Source organism: Neodiprion fabricii, chromosome 2 (assembly GCF_021155785.1).
Source record: "Neodiprion fabricii isolate iyNeoFabr1 chromosome 2, iyNeoFabr1.1, whole genome shotgun sequence".
In the NCBI taxonomy this organism is placed as follows: Eukaryota; Metazoa; Arthropoda; class Insecta; order Hymenoptera; family Diprionidae; genus Neodiprion; species Neodiprion fabricii.
In genome coordinates this window covers 5,201,857-5,224,335 of record NC_060240.1, presented here as the reverse complement: position 1 = coordinate 5,224,335, position 22,479 = coordinate 5,201,857, and the positions used below count along the sequence as shown (strand labels likewise).

General features: G+C 44.4%; 1 protein-coding gene across 3 annotated transcripts in view; it reads right to left on the bottom strand.

Annotated features, from left to right (window-relative positions):
- LOC124174599 (rho guanine nucleotide exchange factor 40-like) overlaps window positions 1-22,479 on the bottom strand; it is a 189,445-nt gene that overhangs the window by 72,103 nt on the left and 94,863 nt on the right. For all 3 annotated transcript variants that reach the window (XM_046553837.1, XM_046553839.1, XM_046553838.1), the window contains exons 4-5: window positions 9,910-10,089; window positions 8,901-9,762 (exon numbers count right to left, since the gene is read on the bottom strand). In XM_046553837.1, coding sequence (XP_046409793.1) covers window positions 8,901-9,762; window positions 9,910-10,089 — 1,042 coding nt within the window. The remainder of the gene's footprint in view (window positions 1-8,900; window positions 9,763-9,909; window positions 10,090-22,479) is intronic.

The window sequence follows — 22,479 nt, the reverse complement described above, 5'->3', positions numbered from 1 at the left end:
TAATACCGACGCGTGTTTTCTCCGAACTGTGAGGGCTGTTGCATTGATATACAATTATTTAACATTGTTGGCACAAAAATCGTCGGCCAGAGACTATCAATATTAGCCTTCTGCGATGAATATATAGGGATTAAAAACGTAAGAACAATCAATAAATAAATGAATAAATAATAAATCGAGAATATTCTAGCTGTATTAAATGCGTGAATTTTATGGTCAGCCTGCAAAGTTTCGAATTTTTCACAAGAAATCTCACAAATATATACCGTCAAGATTGTTGTATATTTTTTTTCGTTATTAACGCTACTTGATAGCCTGTAAAAACATAAAAATTTTATCAAATCGCAATGATCGCGTTACAAAAAAAAAAAAAAGAGAAAGAGAAAGAACCGTTAAAAATCGTTATCAATCTATTTTTATATAATGTAAAGATCGTTTACGCAAAGAAACACTAATAATATAAAACGACCGTTTCTGTATATTGTAATACGTCACGATATGTCGAATGCAGTATCGTCACGGCGATAAAAAAAATTGTAATGAAAAAAAAAAAAAAAAAAAACGTATCAACGACACAAACCGTATGTAATACACAATAATGCATATAATCTATAAGAGAGAGAAAAAGTCGAAGAATCGTGGGAATTCCGAGGGATAGAGTTCGCGATGCGAATACTTACCCAGGTATGCACACGTCCGGTACGAACGTGCATTATTATACATATGCATTGGAAAATGCAGACATATAATACGGATCTATAAGCCTATGGAAGTGCATCGTGGCGCCACGTGGGATCGTGGTATCGGGGTCAGGGCGGGTCGCCGACTGCGGGCGATGCAACGCGCTCGATACTCGCCGCAATCGGGTACATGTATTAACAACGGTCGTTCCTAGCGTAGTACGTAGGTACACACGTACGTATCCGTCCGAATGGACGCAATACGTAGCGATGAATATAGCCGGTCGTGAACAAGGATCGGAGGATGTTGAGTAACTAATTGAGGCGTTAACCTCGTCGCGAACGGTGTGATCGCAAATAAAAAAAAAAAATAAATAAATAGAAAGAAAACTTGCTGATACACAATCAAGGGGACCGATTTATCGTGTTATCGTGACGGTCGAAGTGTTTACAAATTGCGTGAAAACATGACGATAAACGATAAGGAGAAGGTATAAATATACGCCTCGACACTTTTAAATGTTATATTCTAATGAAATATACTTTGCAAAATATTTACATCGTTATAATGTAATATCTCTTGTGCAAAGTTTTAGTTAATCGTAAGTTATTATCAAACTTCGCTCAGGCACGTTACTTTCAAATTTGAGACGATGAATAAAAAAAATAAAATAAAAATAAAAATAAAAAAAAAAAAAGCAAAGACAATGAGTCGAACGTAAGCACGCAAGAAATTGGCACACGGATTGAGAGCGAAATACACATGCAGTTTGTAACGTGTATACCGGTCGAGAGTACGTTGTTATATATGCCTAGACGTAATGCGGCGTTGTCGCGAAAACTTTTTCGCGCGGGGCAACGCGGTGCAGTATATAGGATTTCAACATATTCCAGATTCATTACGAGACGTTTATTACCTACGAGTTAATGACGCTGCTGCTACTGGTGCCGGTGCCGCCGGCATACCCCAGCATCTCTTGGGAGTTTACGTAACGTAACATAGCTCAAGAGACTTTCTGAGATTTTGATTATGTTAGTCCGTCGTGGGGTCGGGTTGATAAAATTCATAAAAGGAAATGTGGAATAAGAATATAACAACTTGGAATACATATGAGCAAGTCTACCAATTACTGACATCGGATCCAGCTTCATCCCCCTCAGATCTTTTCGAATTTTTTTTTTCTACCGAAAGTCAAAGTTTTCAGATTTTTTACCCTTTTTTTTATCTTTCAATGTCATTGTACGGGGCATTCCATGTTATATTGTCATACTGATTTTATTCATTCTTTTTTTCTTCGTTCATGCTCGTGAAAGGCTCTCAAAATTGAGCTTGACGTCTAAAAAGCAGTGTTTTTGTCTTTCCCAAATTATGAAATATTTTTCAATATTTTTTTCGAAAACCTGGAGACAATTTCGCTTAACATGTGTAATTTTCGAGATGGGATCTCCATAAACACACGATAAATGAGTTGTTGAAGAAAATTTGAAGAAAATTTTCATATTCATTCTGTTTGCCTGGTAATAAAGAAAAATAATGATAATAATCATTTACACCTTTGCGCGAGGTCGCGAACACGCTCGGACCGACTCGAGAATGACTTTTGGTCACGCAATCGGGGCGACACGGGACGCTGACGTCATCTCCACGGCATAAATATGCATTATATGCACTGTAAGGTAATGCATAATGCACCTTCGATTCAGGGGTCTCCAACCTTCCTCAACATATTCGTGATCCACGGTGGCTTAAAACCGGCCTTAGACATCCCTGACTGTGAGAAAATATTTTAACAGGTACATAGTTATTTTCTTCTCTCCGTTTCATTTCACGACTCGAAGCTGGGACACTTGTTTGATTGAAAAAGGTGGCTGTCGGAGTAGGTGAAGCTATTATTATATACAACTCGCGTCTATATGGTAACCATAAATTGAGACAATATGCACCAGGTTATAATATGAAGATCCTGCGGTTAGAGAGAAACATAACTGTGTCGACTCGACATCGCGTTTATATAAGTGTCTAATCTGGAAACTTCTCATATTTGTTGTATTGACGTTTTGAAATATTTCGTGCCTTTCAATGGAAACGTTTAAGAGTATAAAAGTGGAGTTTTTTTTTTTTTTTTTTTATGAACTACGTGATTCATCTATTGGTTGTGAACAAGGGCTGCGAGTGACTCAATCCGTGTGAAGGACCAACGCTGGACAATCCGCATGATTAACCTGATCCTGAACAACTAGGTATAGGTATAAGCTACCTACTTACGCCGCGGCAGGTATAACAACATTACAAATGAATGCGAATAATGAAGAAAAAGAGGTATAAAAAGCGTTATAAGTATATAGGTGCATCGAGGTCAACGATACGTAATCAAGTGCTGCAGCGGGTAAATACGCGGTATACAGCGACTATGGTCATACCTATGTGCCTATAATACCTACACGAACAAAGAGCGCGTAAGAAGAAAGATACATACACAGAGAGAGAGAGAGAGAAAGAGAGACTGGTCTCTGATTTTACGAGGTTGCTGCAGCTTGGCAGTCACGTGTTCATTCTTATCGTTGAATCAAAAAGAAGCGATACGACACAACGGCAGTGACAAATAACTGCAATTTCCTGTATGCCTATTTTTATCGAACTAAGAATAGCCGGGAAGAAGATTCAGTTCACGGTTCAGCAGTTGCGCAGCATCCACGTGGATTGAACAGAAATCAGTGAAATGAATGGGATCCGGAAAAATGATGTGTCCGGTCAAAAAATCCGTAGCAAATTCATGGACATTAAAAATAGAATACATCTAGGATCCAGAAAAGAGTTCAAAGATAGTATCCAAGACTTTTGAAGGACAAGTAAAATTTAGGGACATTTTCAGGATCACTGGACGCCATGGTGAAAGATGAACATGGACGAAAACCCGACTGGAATTAGTGAAATTCCTTTCTTTTTTTTTTACTTTAAGCGCGGCGAATATTCCCACGGCGATATCCAATCGAATGGATGAATTCACCTGATGGTTAGATGGCACGAATAGAAGTATGCATCTACGCGTGTACCCAATGCAGGGTTTAATAGGCATAACACATGCCGTTAGCCCAGAGCGCGTTATCGTGATATCGCCGATGTTTCTTGGTACTTTTGCGTCCGCCTTGGAATGCAATTCCACATGTGAACGTGCAGTGCAGGACCCTGTGCCTTTGTGAACCGTACATCTTATTATGCCACGAGCAAATCTTCTAGCCCTCAGCGATTCGCGTTGTGCTACGTTGCGTTGCGTTTCGTTCATCAATGCACAGATCGGTATCGCTCCTTGCAGCTAGGCTGAATAGAACTCGGCCTACGTTCTCAGATCCATCTCTTACCTCCCTGTTTCGACTCTGCAGCCGATACGGCTTTGCTATACTCTGATGGATTCCCAGAGTTCTTTTTTTACGCCTGACCTACATTCGAAACTTGGATTCAGCTGCTTAGGTTGGATTCGATGGGTGTTTACTTGAATCAATGAACGGAATCTATCGCAAGAGAATCTGATTGATAATTACTCCATGCGGTGGTTCATCGAATGGATTGTAAACCAAAGGAGCAAACGAGGCAAGAAAAAAACAAACCATCTACCATTATCATAATTCCGCGGAAATCAACCTATCAGGTTTGATCAGGAACATGTGGAAGAGGTACGCCCCGGTTATCTGAATGGGTGAAAAGGTGGGCTAAGCAGGCATGTATGAGCGCGTAGATGCGCGACGATTATCTTCGGCATGAATGACTTCGCAGAGTTAAATCAAGCAACAGCAGCAACCCAACGCGGCGCAGCGAGCAATGATCTCGTTACATTTGAGATCCAATTACGATTGTACAACCTAAATATCGACCGGCGAAACGAGCGTTCCTCATGAGTGTACGTTCCACACATGTAACTACGGGTGTAATTATCGTTACCACCAGCTGGAATCAACTGTATTATAGAGATTGTACAGACTTTCATTTGTTCCAATATTTGATTGATATCAACTATACGAATTGCGAATTTTTCTACATTAAAAGTCCAAAGAAACCATGTTCTGTTCTACCCAATATTTCAAAACGACACCAGATGCACGATGTTTACATACGCAACAGTATACAATATGTATCGCAGATGGCATCGCTCCGGGCGCGCCGAGAAGACATCGTCTTATTAGTATCACTGGCCAATAAATTAGCATAAATTAATTATTCTCGCCGGGATCCAAGAGTTGATTGAGTCGTCGTTGTCGTATGCATATAGAGATCGGTGTAAGAAACTGATGGGATCTCAGCTCCGCAGAGAGTTATGACATTTTTATAATTCATCGTGAAACTGGCATGTAGGTAGGTAGAACTTGCCCGATAATCAGTGATCGAACTTTTTCAAAAAGCCTTGACGTCGTCAGGTTCGACGTTAGATATAATTCACAAGTCTGATTCAGTTTTGTAAATTATCAAGTGAGGATGGATGAACAGGCGATCTGGAAAGGCACGGCTGGTTTTTTTTTTTTTTTTTTTGCAACCTTACCCGCTACTCCAGAAGTTATAGTAATGCGCAGGATCCACTGGGAGGCGTTCCTGACTCTTGACTTGACTAATTGGAATTACGCTTAGGTACGGTGATTCAGCAGCAATCACGTAGAGACGCAGCAGGATCCGAAGACGAAGACGAAGACGTCGTTGGTATGCAGAGAGGTCTCTGGTAGCTCCCCTTGATCTTCAACCAGGTACGGTGCGCGAATATCTTTCCAGTTTCCATTTTAGTCACCATCAACCGGCCGCTGCACTTCCGCGCGCAGTCAGGACATTGCACGATATACGTATACATGCTGGATTATAAGTAATCCCGGCTCGAAAACCAGTATATAATAACGCAAACCACGGCGCTAGGTGATCCACGTTTAACGAGGTACAGTACCTGCGGAAACGCTCCGATCACGGCAATATCACAGGTCTGCAACCAAAAAAACTCCACAGGTTTTTCGTACTGCGTCTTACAAAAGAGAAGAAGAAAAGGTTTCATAGAGAAAAAGAATGAACACGGAATGTTAAGTACATTTCATGAAGAAATTGTTTGCTTCAATTTACAAGAAATATTGTTTAGTTCATTGTAATGAAATGGTGCTTTTTTCATTATTCTTATACTTTTTTTTTTTTATGCAAACACCACGTATTTTGCAATAATACTGTACGTGATGGACGGAAATTGAAATGATTTTTGGATTTAGCATACTCGAGAACGTGATATTTACCAAAAACATCCCATGCAGCTGTAATTTTTTTTTTTTTTGCAGACCTGTGTTTTCCACCCAACAAAATCACTTTTCACCTTATCGACGCTCGCTAGATGCAATATTCAAATTGTCAGATCGGGATTAAAAAACTCCCAGGTACTCGTCCGATATGAATTGTAAAAATACCGGATCTGAGAACCGTATAAGCCTCGCGATGTTCACCGTTCAAGGCATTTACCGCAGGGGTAAAGTGAGTGCTTAACAAACCGTGTAATATCGAAACGTTTATTTGGCTCGTTGACGATCGGCGGTGGTCGGTCGGTTGCACGGTCACGGTAGCTGACTTCGGACATTTAAACGGTCAAAACTACATGCCGCAAGCCTCGAGAAGAAAGGACGAATCTACTTTATCCTTCTCGGGAAGATGACGCTTTGCCAAGAAGTAAACGAGATGAGGGATATTCAATAACCGGCTTCAATAGCGATAAATTTAGACTGTATAAATCGTGCGATGCCGTAAATAGAGTGATAAAAATGAAACTCGAAGTAAATTGGAAGTTACGATAACTCTCGTCTCTTTGTACACCGATGTAAAAGAAAACAAAAAAATCTCATCTCACAATTTCACCGAGAAACGTCGTCGTCATGGGTGCTCCTTATACATACTCCGTGGTAAAATCAAAGCTAAGAAATTGCCTTTGGCATCGCGGTCGTGGCACCGGTTGTGTCAGTCTACTGAGGAGGTGAACAGCCTCCATTGTCGAGGCTAGCTACTCCGGCGCAAGGCATGATTGAGGGGTTTTGCTCCCGCCCGTACCTACAACGATCAATGAACCACTTAGCGACCGCGGTTGTGGGCAGGCAGGTGGTTATACAGGGTGTCCGACGGCGCTCTTTTGACGTTAAAGAAATCATCACGCAATTTCATCTCCCTTTCACCCAAAGGCACATCTAGTTCAAACAAGCACCGTTCAACAGGTTTTTTTTTTTTGTTCCAATGTATAAGAAAGATATTCCGGAGTATGAGATTAAAGTTGGAAAAATAGGTGCACATATTACACCCATAACTCTTCTGTCTCGAACCAAGTATTTCACGTTCAAAGTGTTGCCCGAGTGTTATGATGTACCTACATAGCGGGTGTTCATTCAGCGGTTAACCACCCCGTGTACTTACATAGGTATAAGTGTGTACATGCATTTACTTCATCAGTCTGAAGTGGCCTCAGATCAACCTGCGCGAGCTTTGAAATAACTTGCGTGGGTGAGTCAAGCCGTACGCCAAGATTAAATTTAACGGCTGGCGCCTGTCAACGTACACATAGCTGTTGTAGCCGGGCTGTTGAACGCCGTCTACACGGTGCAATGCGTAATTAACAAAGTTGATTAACGGTCGACCGATTGGTAAGCGTCTAGGCCAAACGCTACTGCGTTAATACACGCGCATTAATGTATGTACCTACCTATGGAACGATGACGAGGTTCGTCATAAATTACGCCGCAGGATTATCAAAAGACAGTAGCTTAATCAGTAGACAAAAAATATCCAAAATTTCGCGAACGACCCTCAATCTCAGGATGTGACTAACTCTGTTTGATAATGAGAGTAAAATGTATTACAGTTTAGTTACCACTTTTCACCACCGGCTGATCGATCGAGTGGTCGTAAGCTGTGCGAGCCCGTGGGAGAATCGAGATGGTAAATAAGGCGTAAATAGGGAGAGTAGTCTTTAAAGCGGGTTTTTTCAAATCCATCACCGCGGTGCTGGACCAACGGTGTGTTCCGGTCATGGTTATAGTGCGTTGCTGGTTGTGTACCCGGGATACGGGAGGGATTATCTCCGGGAACAAAGCGCGCGTCTTGACGTAGGTAATAAATTAAACGCAATTTCAACGCGTGTTTCCTGGTCGGTCAGCTGGTCTGTTCTGTTCCGTTCCGTTCCGTTCCACGACGGACTTCGGTATAGAGAGCCTCGACGCAGGGCGTATGTAACAAGCGGAGTATTACACGCGTACCTACGCATGTCGTTTTAAACGTGGTGATATGCACGCGGGAACACGCGTCGTTGTTCGGCTCTAAACGACCCGCGAATAAATTGCAGTTGTCACGTGAACGGTATTATAACGCTGGAAACGAGCGAGACTGTTGACCCCCTCCCCCCCCTCGCGGATCAAACGGACGCATGGTACGTTGATATGTACACATGTACGTCAAGCTGGCTTCAGGAAGGCGGTGAACAAGAGCACCGCCGACGGAGAAGGTGTGGCCGAACCGTGGGCATGCAGGATATCGTGAAAAGTTGGCGAATAAACGCAGTGGTGAATAACTACCTTAAAGGGTGTAATCGATCTTCGATCGATTCCTGGATACACGCCCAGCGAGTAACTTGGCATGGAGCTAATACCTACGATCGAAAATGTTAAACCAATGGTATAAGAGTGTCTTGAATAAACTGTAACCGGAAGTCCTACGCAAAGTCTTGGCAGAATTGGATGATCCCCAGGTAAGCCTGCCGCGTTGCCGGCAGCTGGTAATACCTTTCTCAATGACGCCGTCGGGTCTGCTAATGAAATGTGACAACCGATGTAGAACGGTGTGTACGTGCGGCATGCATTCGGTGTTCACATACCCTGTCTGTGTTCATGCATAATGTTGTCCCTAGGTGGGGTTATGCCGTCTACAGGTAAATGTGCGATTGTAATATTACTGTTATTCACTGTCGGAGATTTTTTTTCTACCATCATTCAAGCTCCTAGCTTATTGTCAGAGTAAATGTCCGATTGTCACTACGAGTACGCATAATACCGATGACTATGCCAGACTCCATTTACACAGATGACGTGAATAGGGAATTGAAAATCACGAACAATGGATAGATTGAGAATGTACCGCGGTCGGTACGTTAAATCGTTGAAAAATCATTAATACCTATCACAGAATAAACAGAACTAAATGTTGCAAAAAAAAAAAAAGATAAGACTCACCAAATCCCATCCGGACTTCCTCCTCATCGTCGCTGTCGATGTGTTTAATCCCAGCGACTTCAAAGGTGTGAGACTCCTCGGGCTGGTTAGTGGCGCATTCACAGTAATCGTTGGAACAGCCGCAGGATTGCGATCCGCACTTGCATCCGAGAAGAGGATCGTCGGTGTCACCGTGTCTGCAGGACGGACAGGGAAAGGGTAAATCGTCGATAGACACCCTCTCTATGGCGCGTTCGATGCTGACCAAGAGGGTGCCGATGTACCCCGGAAGATCCTCGTCCGAGACGGCGTCGGGACGAAGGTCCTGCAGGTGATCACTGGCGTCCTTCTCCCTCTCAGACTCGGCTACGACCGCCTCGAGGGCGAAGGGTGTTTTCAGGTCACGGGGAGCCAGCGTTCGCGTTTTCGGTTCCCACCTGGAGTTGCTCTCCTTCCAGTTCTCAACGGTCATCGGCGAGACGCTCGTCCCCCGCTTGATCCTGGCACCTTCGGACCTCGGGACATCGACACCGTCGCCCGGACGTCGCCGTCGCTCCGTCTTCGCCTCCTCCTGCCAGGAGTCGACGCTCGACGTGGACCTGGATTTGGCCAGGGCCAAATTTGGCTGTCGTTCGATCCGGTCGGCGGAGTCTGGCCGTCGACGAACCGGCTCCTCGCCTCTCGCCCCGTTGCTCACCACCTCGACGTCGCTCGGAGCGTCACCCTGAGCCAGGTCATCGCGAGACCGGCGACGCGGCCGAGCGACCGACTCGCTGGCCCCCGTTCTCCGTTTGTGCGAGTCCCGCCAGTCCATGAACTCGTCCTCGCGGTCCCAGCCGAGGATCCCTGGGGCCCGCATTGACGATCGCCACACCAGGGCTATCTGGAAGAGAATAGAGTCGCGTTAGTCGGGTTGGCTGGAGTTTGGAAAGCCGGGGACTTGTTACCAACGCCACCGAGTCAAGATGCAAGTTTCGAGTTTTGCGTAACTTGGCAAAACTTGTGCCGCGTACTCAAGGTATAAACTTACTTCGACGGGTTCCTGGACGAGATTCGAACTAGGGTCTGTGCTCCTCCCCCGTGGTTTCCTCGCGCAGAGGTAGCATTCCCCGACGCGTAGCGCCGAAGCCTCCAATTCACCCAGGTGGATCACCAGACCGATTTCGCCGAGTGTCAAGGGCCACCCCTTCGGAACCACGGACTCGTTACCCTGCATCAAAAAGCGAAAACACTGGTCAGAAATGCTGCTGGATATGATAATTGGGATTAGAACATGAGAAGACACTACTGCTGCAGTACAAGTTAGTATGTAACGTATGTACAGCTCTTCGATCGACCTAGTGACTGACGGTTCGTCGAGCGAGCCCTCAAGAACGTCATAAGGTAATCTGAAAACACCTTCACCGCGGTACTCTCTTTTCTCTGCACAGCCTACGCACAATCATGTTCCACGGTGAAAATCAAGGCACGCAGGTTACAGGGTGAGGTCCGGTGGGGGATTTAGCCTAGCTGTAAAGCAGGTATGGCCGAGTGGACAAGGAACTGTCCCAGATAAACGAACACCGGGTGGCGGCGTCATTGGCACCAACACACACGGAATCCCGAGGGAAGGGATATCGCAAAATTTCATCACGTTGCGGCGGTGGCGGGTGGAAATATGCGTACAATATGTGTATTGGTTCTACATGTAGAAACTGAATGCCTCATTGTCGGCACCCTGACGAGACCGCGACGCCCCGGCCCGGAACCATTTATGATAACGTGAACGACAACGACGACGACGGTGCTGCGCATAAGTGGGTAGGTACATACGTACAACGATCCGAGCATGATAAAGAGTCAGCTTCTGTCACCGCCTGCTGGCGGCGTACCATTACCTCGTTAAATATCCCCCTCCGTCGTTTTGTTTTCTTTTTCTTTTTTCTTCTTCAAAGGTTTTAGATGATAGATCACAGCGTCCGGATCATTTCTGACTCTCGCACAGTCGGCTGAAGCCAATTTCATATTGGTTATACTCATACATACTTTCACTGGCAATCAGATATCACAAGTGATTCACGGAAGTTTTAAACACATGATGCTTCTACTGTACGAGGCGGATGTGACTAGATGAGAAGCGCAGATCATCTGACAACTGTCCTTTCAATATTCATTAGGGCAAAATCCTGTACACTGGGCTTATCGGGATATTTTTCATTTCCTTCGCCAAACTTACGTGGGTACCAAGAGAATGTTTCAACGGGTTTTATACTGTATCCGTTCATTCACGGATTACCTACCTACTTTGTTCAGGTTATTTATATTCACGGTGCTGAAAGATTGTTTCAGGGAATAATTAGCACAGCCGGTTGTGAGCCAGAGTTGAACGCGATGTGGAATGAGTCAATGCACCGATATTTGCACGGGAAGTTTGCAGTAACTGTTCTGGCTTCGTTTGACCCTTGGAACGTCGACGTTAGTGGTAGAACTATGCAGTGACCCAGAATAGAGGAAATTTGACGGTTTTTGGAACCCGATATCAGCGCCGAGCGCGAGATGTTTCCTTTTTCCATTTCGCGACAAGCAGGTTGAGATCGGATCTCGGGGCACTTTCGCGGACACTCATAACGGCGTACGGTGTGGGTCGAGTTTCACGTGACGAGCGAAAGAGTAATCGATCGATCGATTGACCGCCCCGTGCCGCCTTACAACCGACAACTAATGAGGCCTCATCTACCGCCTTCATGTCCCGGGGCGACTCGCAATCAAAACAATCATCAGCTTCTCAATGCAGGTAAGCACTTCTGTCTGTCGATCGCGCGCCGCGCTACACGGCGGTTGAATCGAGGAGAAAGAGATCACACACGTGGTGTCTCTGAACGTGATCACAATAGCCCAGCATGCGGAATAGTTTCCAAGAAATTTCCTAAGCCCAGCGTTCGAGATAGGGAAATGATAACTGTGACGTGCGTCACTCTGTGCAAATTTTTTCTGACCTCCAAGATCACGGGCCAAGCATCAGCGTCGACGACGCAACCTTTTCTCAGGAGGAAACCAAGGCATGTAGGTAGGTAGGTAGGTATGCGCTTTGATCGGCCCGTTCCTCCTGCACTGCCCGCAACCATAAGAACCGCGTTGATACGTAGATCGTACAGGGCGATGCACGTCGTCCGAGTTGCACCCAACACCGTAACGTCCGCACGGTGTAGGTGCGGTGCATGGATGCATGAACGACGTGCGGTGCACAAAGCGCGGTGCATATTTTACGCCTCAATAATAACACGGTGTGAATAGAGCCGGTAACCGATATGGACGGACCGACAAACCGACTGGAGGCTCATTTGAAATGTAGATTAGACCTTCCCTTGTCTTCGACCATATCGCCGCTGCACTACTCTAATCATGCAGCAGGGTTCGCCCATGCAGGAGGGGCGTTCTCTCCGCTGGCTGCGTTTCTAGCCGATATTCGAACGGCGCACTCCGACGTCGAACCAGGGCATAATTCGATCGTCCAAAGGCCTCGACGATCCGGGTTTCGGTTCCGACTCGACGTCGTTGCCCTCCTTAGAAATCGCGACACACTTCCATAAAGGGTGAATATTTGAGATCGTCTGTGCGCGCTCCGTAGTTGGGCAAAACGGTTCATTTAATCGCTGGGCGCGATCGCGAGTGCCAACAGGAATGCAAAAGTTATCGGCCCCCGCTTTTGCCCGTCGTTTTCCTCTGCGTTATATACGTTATATGTGCTGCGGCAATGGCAATGGCAATGGCAGTGACGTTCGCCGAACGGGGAGAAAGGATGGAAACTGCGACTGCGTTTTGTTTCCCTTAATAGGAAACTCCGGCAACATGCATGCGTCGTATATGTATATGTATAAGAGTGTTTTGCGACAAACGAGGTCATAAGGTTACCCTCTTATAACACTCCTCGGAAGCTATCCTAGTAGACGATAAACTGCCTCTCTAGCACACGTCGTTTCCTTGGCAAGAAAATTATTGGAGAACGTTCTGAAACGCGGCACGCGATTCTTATACCAGCGCTGTGGCCCAGTCAGCTCTGCCTCTTTAAAAGACTTGCATCTCTTCTGTTAAACGGCCATTTAATGACAATGTAGAAACTCTCACTCTGCACTCACTATCGAATAGAGGTGCTATAGATCTCACGTACTTGTACAAAAAGGACAAAGAGGATGTGCAAGATTACAGCTTGCGGATCAAAGTGCGAGGATGATAGACACTCGTATGCGGCTACGAGAGAAAACGATTTTTTATCTTGAAACATAAAAATTTTCATCTTCACTCATTTGCATGATTAATTCACCACGCTAAATCCCACCGGACGTTCTCGATTCAACAGCGTCAGTCAAGCCACAACAAACTGGCGGCGGTTTTCTTCAGAGAACAGCCTATCGCATGTACAAGAGTTGAATGAACACCGACATCGATAATGCAGAGACTATAATAACGCGCTAATTAAAACCAGCAGCTGATATCGACTCCGTTATCTTCGAGAGTCCAGTCGGTCGGTTCAATGGCGCGAATACCGAGAAGAAAGGCAGCTAGGCTAGCTAAGATTCATGAATTCCGCGGTACCGCCTGACTAATTACAATTAACCTTGCTAATTATACAATACGAAATGTACCAGTTTCGCATCTGAGAGGTCGTATTTCTCGGTTCGTTAAGCCTCAACGCCGCCTTTGATATTGTATCCTTATCACAATGTCGCCTTTATATTCTCACGCTGATTCCTACGTGCTTGCGAATATGTTACTCCATCCTCGACGACTATCGTTGGCCCAGGTCGGGTCACGCCTGGCGCCCGCCTGATTCTGGGTCGAATTGCATCAGCACACATCCGATCGGAACTCCATTCCATTCCATTTCATTCTATCCCAATCCATTCCACTCCTTCACGATGTCGCAAAAACTGCGTAGCTGTGAACCTACGTTAACCTTTTCCGAGTTAGGTGATCGGTTCCCGACCTCTGATGTCCCCGGGGGTTCTAAGACCGTCATTTCGCATCGGTGTCATGGTGCAATATCGATCTATTGCAACACGATTAATAACATTCACCTCATTAGCATAAGCTAGGTTCGTTCGTTCGTCCGATTATACCTGGTGACTCTGATTTCTCACCCAGCCCTTCCGACTGATTATAACATTGCGTTGAAGAAACCGAGTGAAGCAGTTTTTTCGACAGTATTGCACATCATGTACGTATGCATGTAAAGACTTGATGGGTAAATTACGGGAAGCAAACGTGCACGTGAATTATAAGGCTTGAGGCTGCTTTATAATAGTGAGACGTCGAGCTGATTGTGAGAGACTCCGGACGTGTCGTTGTGACAAGTGATCTTCTCTATCTGACGTGTTAATCGCGTCTAAACAGCAATCACGAGTTATACCGAGGTGTGCACACGAGATGAAAACGGGACTTCGTAGACCCATCGGCGAACCCGGGAGTAGATGCTACCGCCGGTAAGTTCAGGTCTTCCTCTTGTAATGGTCTCCTTAACGGTGACTGCTTGCCGTTTGATCGACTATAATTCATAATCTAATACCGGCGCTTGCCTAAGAAGAAGAAGAAGACACAGAAGCCGGAGCAAAAGAAGAAGATGAAGAAGAGTGAGAGATTCTCGGGCGATAATAATTACGTTTACTCCTTAAATGCTACCTCTTAACTTCTTGCACCGAGTTTATAATGCGCCAAGCTCGACAGACCGTGCAGAGAAAGGAGAAGAGGAGACCGAACGCAGCATCAACAGCAACAGCTGTTCAGCCGTCCCAACCCAGGAATTACACGGCTAATTCTTTTTATTCCTCGTCGTTGGTTTTTATTCATTTATTTATTTTTTTGCACCCCAAGAATACCTCGATCATCACCTCGTCCCTGAGATATGCAGATTAGCCGTTCGTTCCATAGAACACGGATTGTGAAACTTTGTGCAGCAGCATTGGAACTGACGAGTCTCGACTTTGATATTTTCTCTTCTCTTCGAGACGCCGCACGATTTGCCATAGCTATTATTTATTGCTCTGTCGTAGTGCCTGTTGTATATATCAATTCTGTATAGTAAAGAAACGAGACAGCGATACTGTACTTTTGTATTCTTGATTTATTTTTTTCACGTTCCCGCTTCTCGTTCATTCTTATACCTACACTACTCCTCAGAGAATTTTCACTGTAGTGACATTTCATGCGAAAATATGAACAGGCTAGGTAAGTACCTATTTATTATCCAAACGATTCATCTTCTCAGTTACAGCTCGATTGTTCCTCGCTCCTGCAGTCGTATAATTATCCAGATCTTTATCTGGTTTCTAACTCGAGTCAACAGGTCACTATTCAGCAAACGATTATCCCCCGTTGACAAGTGGAAAAATCGAGAATACGTAGAATATTTGGTAATGCGATATATGGATGCAATTTTTTATTTACTAAAATATTATACCTCTGTTTTTGAAAAATAAATGCTCGCAAGTAAAGATCCGCTTTTCTCATTTTTCCGAATCGCTGAGAGAGAGAGAGAGAGAAGAAGAAGAGAGAGTTCAGTGATCCACGAAGTTATACGGTCACCGTTTATGAGTTCTATTTATATAACGACGTCAAAGCTTGTCTATACGCATAACGGCGTATGATAAACAATATACATGATGAGCGCTGGTTAATTAGCAAACTGCCAATCAATTTACCGTCTCCCTCATTCCGTCGTCAAACAAAGCGCAGACAGGCATTTCCTGTTTAAGATTACAAACTACGGACCAAGAGGTCATTACCACCGTCTTCACTTGACACGTCTCATACTCTCATCTAGACCTATAGACAGACGCACAGGTCCAAAAATCGTTTGATTTTTTTTTGTTAAACTTTCCAAAGTTTGACTAAATCTTGTCATCAATACACCGTTGAACAAATGGTATTACCGCATTTAGCTTTGAACCAATAGGTTTGAACTCTTCGGGGTTTCTTGGCGTTGGCGCTGAATCCTGATTCCTGGATGAGCGATGGGCTGCTATGGCCGCGGGCAGCATCCCAGGTACCCAGGTAGATACGAAAGCAGCCAACAGTTGTACGGCCGTACGCATCGCAACTCCACATATAGTCATTACCTCAAGTATACTTACGGCTTGTTGGTCTATTGCGTGCATGGCAGGCGGCAAGTCCCGGCCGAGCGTGACCACGTTCATTCGTTCATTCGTTCGTTCGACGCCGGAGATTATTATGCAAGTGTACCTCAGCAAACCGCAGTTCCGGGTTTGATTGTCCGTTTACCATGGGGCCCCATCGAACCTCCGAGTGGTGCGTGTGCCTCCATTTATCGGTATCTTATACCATTACGCTTGTCCAGCCTGGACGTGGTTTACTTGAACATAGAACTTTTGCTTGGACTTCATAGGTCGACTTCTGTCGTCTGCATATTGACGATTAAGTGCGACTCTCTTTGATTTCTACATCTGCGACCATCTCTTCTCTCTTTCAACTTCCACGCTGGTCATTGGCGTTCAGCCCAATGAAATTTTAGTAAGAGTAAACAAGTTATTCGTAATACATATTGACCTGGAGTTTGAAAGCCGACGAATATCAATCAGGAATAATGGTTGACGGGAGTTTCCGGTTTCTCCGGTAATCTATGAGAGCCAAAGACACAGTGAAAGGTGTAACACAATTGACCCCGTATGAGAGTATGCGTAACGTGCGACGAATGGTGCCCCATAGACACGTCTGGCCGCAGGTAGCCGAACCATCGCCCAACCGCTAAGCAAACGTTCGGTAAATGGGTACTCTATCAAAGTAGGTAACTGCCTTCCTACTTAAGTGGCTTGAACTGAATTCAGAAATGAGATGCTGGCTCCGGTATTATGACGCAAACCACTTAAACCGCACAACACCCGACCGATCGGTTGGCGAGCTAATTGCCGAGTGGTAATCGATACCCTTTTCTTTATGCATCGCGGTGTGAAATGCGAAGGGTATACAGTAATAACACCGAGGCTAATATCGCAGGTGGAGCACTGCAGGACGTTGTTTTTTTTTTGTTTTTTTTTTTTGTATTCAATGAGAATGCTCTCCTCCGATTTCATTCGTCTTCACTGCAACACTGTAGCAGGTAGTATAAGAGCTGGTAGAAACGAGCTCAGTCTCGTCGTTAAAACTTATATATTCCGCATACCTTTGGACTCTTGCTTTACACGCTTCATATTTTATTCCCCTTGTTTTATGTACCTGGTAATAAATTATCACAACGCTAAGGACTTCCGGGTACGACTGTAATACACGAGAGAATAACGCCATACAACAGCCTCAACCACAAACCAATCTTAGTTCAAGACCAGAGATCGATGATTGAAACATAAAATAAAAAAAATTCTGTCGAAATATGATCAAATTATGAGACATCGGTCGAGCGTCAATAGATTTTTATTCGACAAGTTAGGTAAAGAGCTAAATTCCCACCTGCTCCTATGCATAAACGGACTTTGGATATGTAACCCGACTAATCCCGTATTTGGAAAATTCATTTACATATGTATTATACGCAATTGCCATACCGGCGAAATTTATTCTTACAGAGTAAAATGCTCGAGGGCTTTAAACTTGTGTCGCACCACGCTGTGCGAGAAATTAACTACTGGTATAAAAGAAATGATAATTATTCCCGGCATAGCATACATAACGTGTACATATCGCAATGTAGAATTGCGAGAGAAGTGTGTGTTTAGTTACGAGAAAATTTTTACCGCTTGGAAGATTAGATATGAAGAACACCACGGTAAATATTTTATTTTATTATTTTTAGTACATGTTTAATTCGAAATTTTTGGTCAAATAGTCAATATCTCACTTGCAGCTTCTAGTGAACAGATAAGTATAAAGAAAAGAAACAGGATGAAAATAAGATAAAAAGATACATAAAGACGAGGAACAGATCGTCGAGCAAAAGTACAACCCGTCATTAACTCCGTTTTATCTGGGAAAAGTTGTGGTATAAGGTCGGTCGGTCTTGGTAAGGAGAGTCACAGGCCAACAAGGTCCACATTAAACAATCAAACGCGAACGATTCAATCCTGTCAAACGTAAGGTATGATTAACAACACAAGTAGGAGAGAGAGAGAGAGAGAGAGAAAGAGAAAATCTAACCGGATATAACGTGAGAAATAAGACAGAAACGTGAAGGTGGTGCGAGGTGCCATTCGGTATGAAGATATCAGGACCGTCGTCCTCGTGGGTTAAACGGCGCTTGATATATGGGCTTGAAGAATGATTTTTAACGTCGAACCGAAGCGGTGCAGATCAGCGGACAAACCTAATCATCATAGGCGTTCTGCACGTTTCCGGTCATCGAGTATACCACACTGAGAGAAATTTTTAGTTCCGGTTACCGCTCAGTCCTTAACTATTTTCATTTTTTACCACAATCGGAAAATATAGTTCTAGGTAGATAATGAAAATTAGTTTTCTAGTTGTTACCGGAAAGTCTAGTATCCGTTACTATTCTTTCTCATTACGATCACCGTTGCTATATTTTCTTGCAACTGTTGCGAAAATTTAACGCTTGTGCAACGATAAATTGACGTTAAAGCCTTGTTTAACTAAAAAAGCAGAGTAAACCTCACAAATTGATTTTGCGTTGCAATTACCAAAAAAGGATCGACGATAGCGCAAAATGGTTAGGCGTACCTCGTTTTTCGTAATACCAACAATAATCAAACAGTTTTTCTCAACGGTACCTGTTTTACTGAATTTTTCTAGATACTGTAACAAATGTAGTTTTTCTCAGCGCAGGTTCATTGGTGTGTTGGAGATGATGGATAAATTCACATGCATGCGTACGTACGAAACAAGGTGTAATCTGAAAATTCTCGTCGTGGGAAACCGCCCATGGGAGAGGATAAACAAGCTTCTTAGTACCAGACGTATGTAGGATGACTACGTGCCGCTGCTGCTGCTGCCAGGGTGTAATAAGATAATGCAGAGCTAACGGAGGCTGGGCTCTGCCTTTCACGGTAAACGTCGTCATCGAGACATACTGCGGAATCCTGATCGAGGCAAATCATGCGCAGCCTGCAAGCTCGACCTCTTTCGACGAAGATGAAGTGGGATGATTTCGTAAATCGCTGATCGAGTCGCGCAGCGTGGATACTTAAGATCCGATTGAAGGACTGCTGCTCTCGTGAATGCGCCACGTTTGGTCTCATCTAATCAGATCAGTGCTTTTAGAGGGTTTAACGCACCCTCAAAGTAGGTTTGTGAAATCCCCGTGGACGCAATAAGAGATCGATTAAGACCGGTGGTAGTTTTAAGAGAATCGAAAACGGGGCAGTAAAGAGTAAAGAGGAGGCAATTAGGCAGGGCATCGATTAGGTTGGAAATCTTGGTAAGTTCAACCGGGCGTTCTATCCTAACGATGACACTCCCAAAGTACAGGTTATTTTATAAGATGAGCGTATTTTAAAGCTGGGGGAATCCTCGACGACCTCCCATGGGGGCGAATAAGCCACGAGCGGACGAGTCACTCCGGTTGCTATACATATACAGGCTTGTTGTGGTCGGAGCTTAGGCTCTCGGCAAATATCAGCCCGTGGGAAATGGCCCCTTGAACTCATAAAACCGAATGACGGTATAACCCCACTTGCGCCAACTGATAGTTAGTTGAGAATTACGAGCGGGTAAATTATTGCTAAAATACCGTAGATTCATAAGTAATACTCGTGTAATGATCATTCATGGGTGGCGAGAATCCACTCCTCCCATCTCATCCTCAGACCCTACTATGTCATCATCAAACGCTTCACGAATCTCTCCTGCTTGAAGTAAGACTCTCTATTTTCAGCCTTTGACAGTTGCGTCAGTCGGATGATAAACAAACTTCCGATAAAAACAAATTTATAACCAAGATTCCGAGGTTTTCGAATGCATAAAACCTCCTTTCGCCAGCTGTACGTAATCGATTCTGTACAGAAGTCGGTTGAAAAATCTTCAAGAAAGCAATCGAGCAGTAAAACCCGACTGAAATTGTTTCGCATTTATCACAGACTGGTTAACCGCCTCCGCAGCTTTTCTCTTTCTTCGTAAATAATTGAGATCGATTTTACGGTGAAATTCGTGACGATGTTATACGTTTCGAACGAGAGCGGTGCAGCGCGTGTCTGTGATTGATGACCGTTTCGTGATCTCATTAACTGTGCCGAGTGAATTTCCGTTTGTTGTCAGTACCTCCGTTCATCTCCGACAAAAGTGGATAGGCCGTTGCTTCTGGCTCGTTTTCCACGTCAATAAAAACCTTCTGGGGTTTGATAAAGCGACTATAGTAACGAATTAGACTAATGCAAGTCTGATGGCCCTTGCGGATGAGATGCGGGTAACCACATGTGAGATATCGATCCGGTAAAGAAATTAGGAGAAGAGATCAAGCCGCGATACTAATGAAGCACTTTCTAGTTCTTTTCGTCCAACTCTCAACTCCGGGAACAAACTTAATGCGAGCAGTAAGTAAAGTTTGAGGAGTGAGATCGATCGAAATCTATTTTGCAAGTGGTACATTGTATCCGACTGGTAAAGAACGATTAGCTAGTGGTTGATTCTCTTACCTGGAAGAGAAGAAAGTGTAAAAAATAAAAGGAATAAAGTTGTTATTAGCGAGATACGAGGCGTGATGAGTGGCTGGGAAAAGTGGCAGTAACGCAATCGGTTATCGTATCTTATGCGATAAGAAGCACACGGCGTGGGTACAATAGCAACAACAAAGGCCCATGTGCAAGACCACACAAGGCGTTTGTGAAGGGAGCGAAGTCGGGGGAGTAGAATGGACGAGGAGGGCGCGACATGCACACAGACACGTACAGACCGGGGCACGGGGCTTAACCTGGGGCCCTTGAAACGCTCGTTTAGGAAGAAAAGGATCGCGGGGATCGCCGGGATCGCCGGGATCGGCTCCTAGCCACGTGGGTGGTTCGTACGAGCGAAATGACACCTCGGAGGCCGTCGTCGTGATTCAAGAGAGCTACACGCGCGCCAGAGACGAAGCAATAAAATGAAAAGGACGTCTTTGTAAAACGTCTAGCACCGTACATACGTCTTGATTGATTTACTCTCGCCTAACTTTCGACGGCCGCGAGATTTAAAATCCGACAAATCATCCCGGGACCATAACCACAACGCGCGTATAATCTATTCCAAAATTGTTCCGTCAAAGGGATTCTCTTCTTCTTCTTCTTCTTCTTCTTCTTCTTCTTCTTCTTCATTTTTTTCTATTCCGCATGTGTGATAGAAAAAGAGAAAAAAACCTCTTCGAAAAATATGCATATGCATCAAGATGTATAAGCAGGTCAAGTTGGCACGTTCAAATTTCGATTATAACTTATTCATGAAGAGGTTTCTCACGTCTTATAGTGAATATCGAATCTTTTCTCGTCAAGTTGTATTTATACACCGTCGCATATAACAATACGTCTGTCTCAAAGAGAACAAATCATCATACATCGTGCCCGGCTCTCTGTTCTCACGATATTTTGTCATACCTCTAAACCTAAACAACAATCGCATATAACTTCTTTCGGCGTCGTTAACTTTCTGGAGCACATTTCCGTCTTGATAAATTTTCGTACAACATACTTTAGTCACGGGAATCTGACTGCAAGACAAAAAAAAAATGTGTGAAAAAAAAAAAAAGAATAGTGAAAAACATCAGACCACACTCACGATCATATATACCAATAGACGCACAATTGTACAGGTTATATTTATAAATAAATCAAGGGGTAATAGAGTCACGATTCAATGTAGGCTGCTGCGTAGTTCCCGTAAAAGGTCTCGTTTAGCAAACTGCATCACTGCAAGATCCTTAATACACGATATGCATAGAGCCGGACGTTACAGATATACAAGATACTCGCGTAAAATGACGAAGAATTATTGCACCGGGTTTCCGCGGGGCCGATCAAAGAAACGACGCAATCATCATCATCCAGCCTGGCTACGTACTTCCACACCATGGTCTTCAACAACAACTTCTCGTTGGTATACCTATAGATTACACGGAGGGTCATAGTACTCCGCAGGAAACTCTTGGACAAAGGATCGAATTGTAACTCTACATTCATCTGTCGCACCTGACGCACTCGGTACGAAAAGAGTCCATCCGGCACATTCGGGTCATAAGAATAAAGAGTCACACGATATTTTGGCGCGATCACATGCACAAGCCAACAGAGCTAGGTCATAACGGCAATGAACCGCAACCATCGAACTGTACGGCTCCACGGTCTGCCTGATCAAGTTCAACGTCCCAGAATCTAGACAGTCTTTTAATTGTTTCACATCGCATTTGCAGACCCAAAAAATTAGCTGTTGTTCGAATATGTACCATACGGTGTGTCTGTAGCGTTACGACGTACCGTTGATCGGAAAGCCTCGAGCGTATTTACATATTTTTTACCCCGTACAATTTCGCGCACCCACCATGTTGCTTTGTTTGAACGAACAAGATCGTACCGTTGTATGATTTTAAAAAATCGATTAAGAAATAGAGTGAGAGGAAGCGAGAGAGCGAGAGAGAGAAGGTATACATTGATTCGTAGATATTTTATAGGAGATGCATGAGTTTACACAGTGGAAAAGA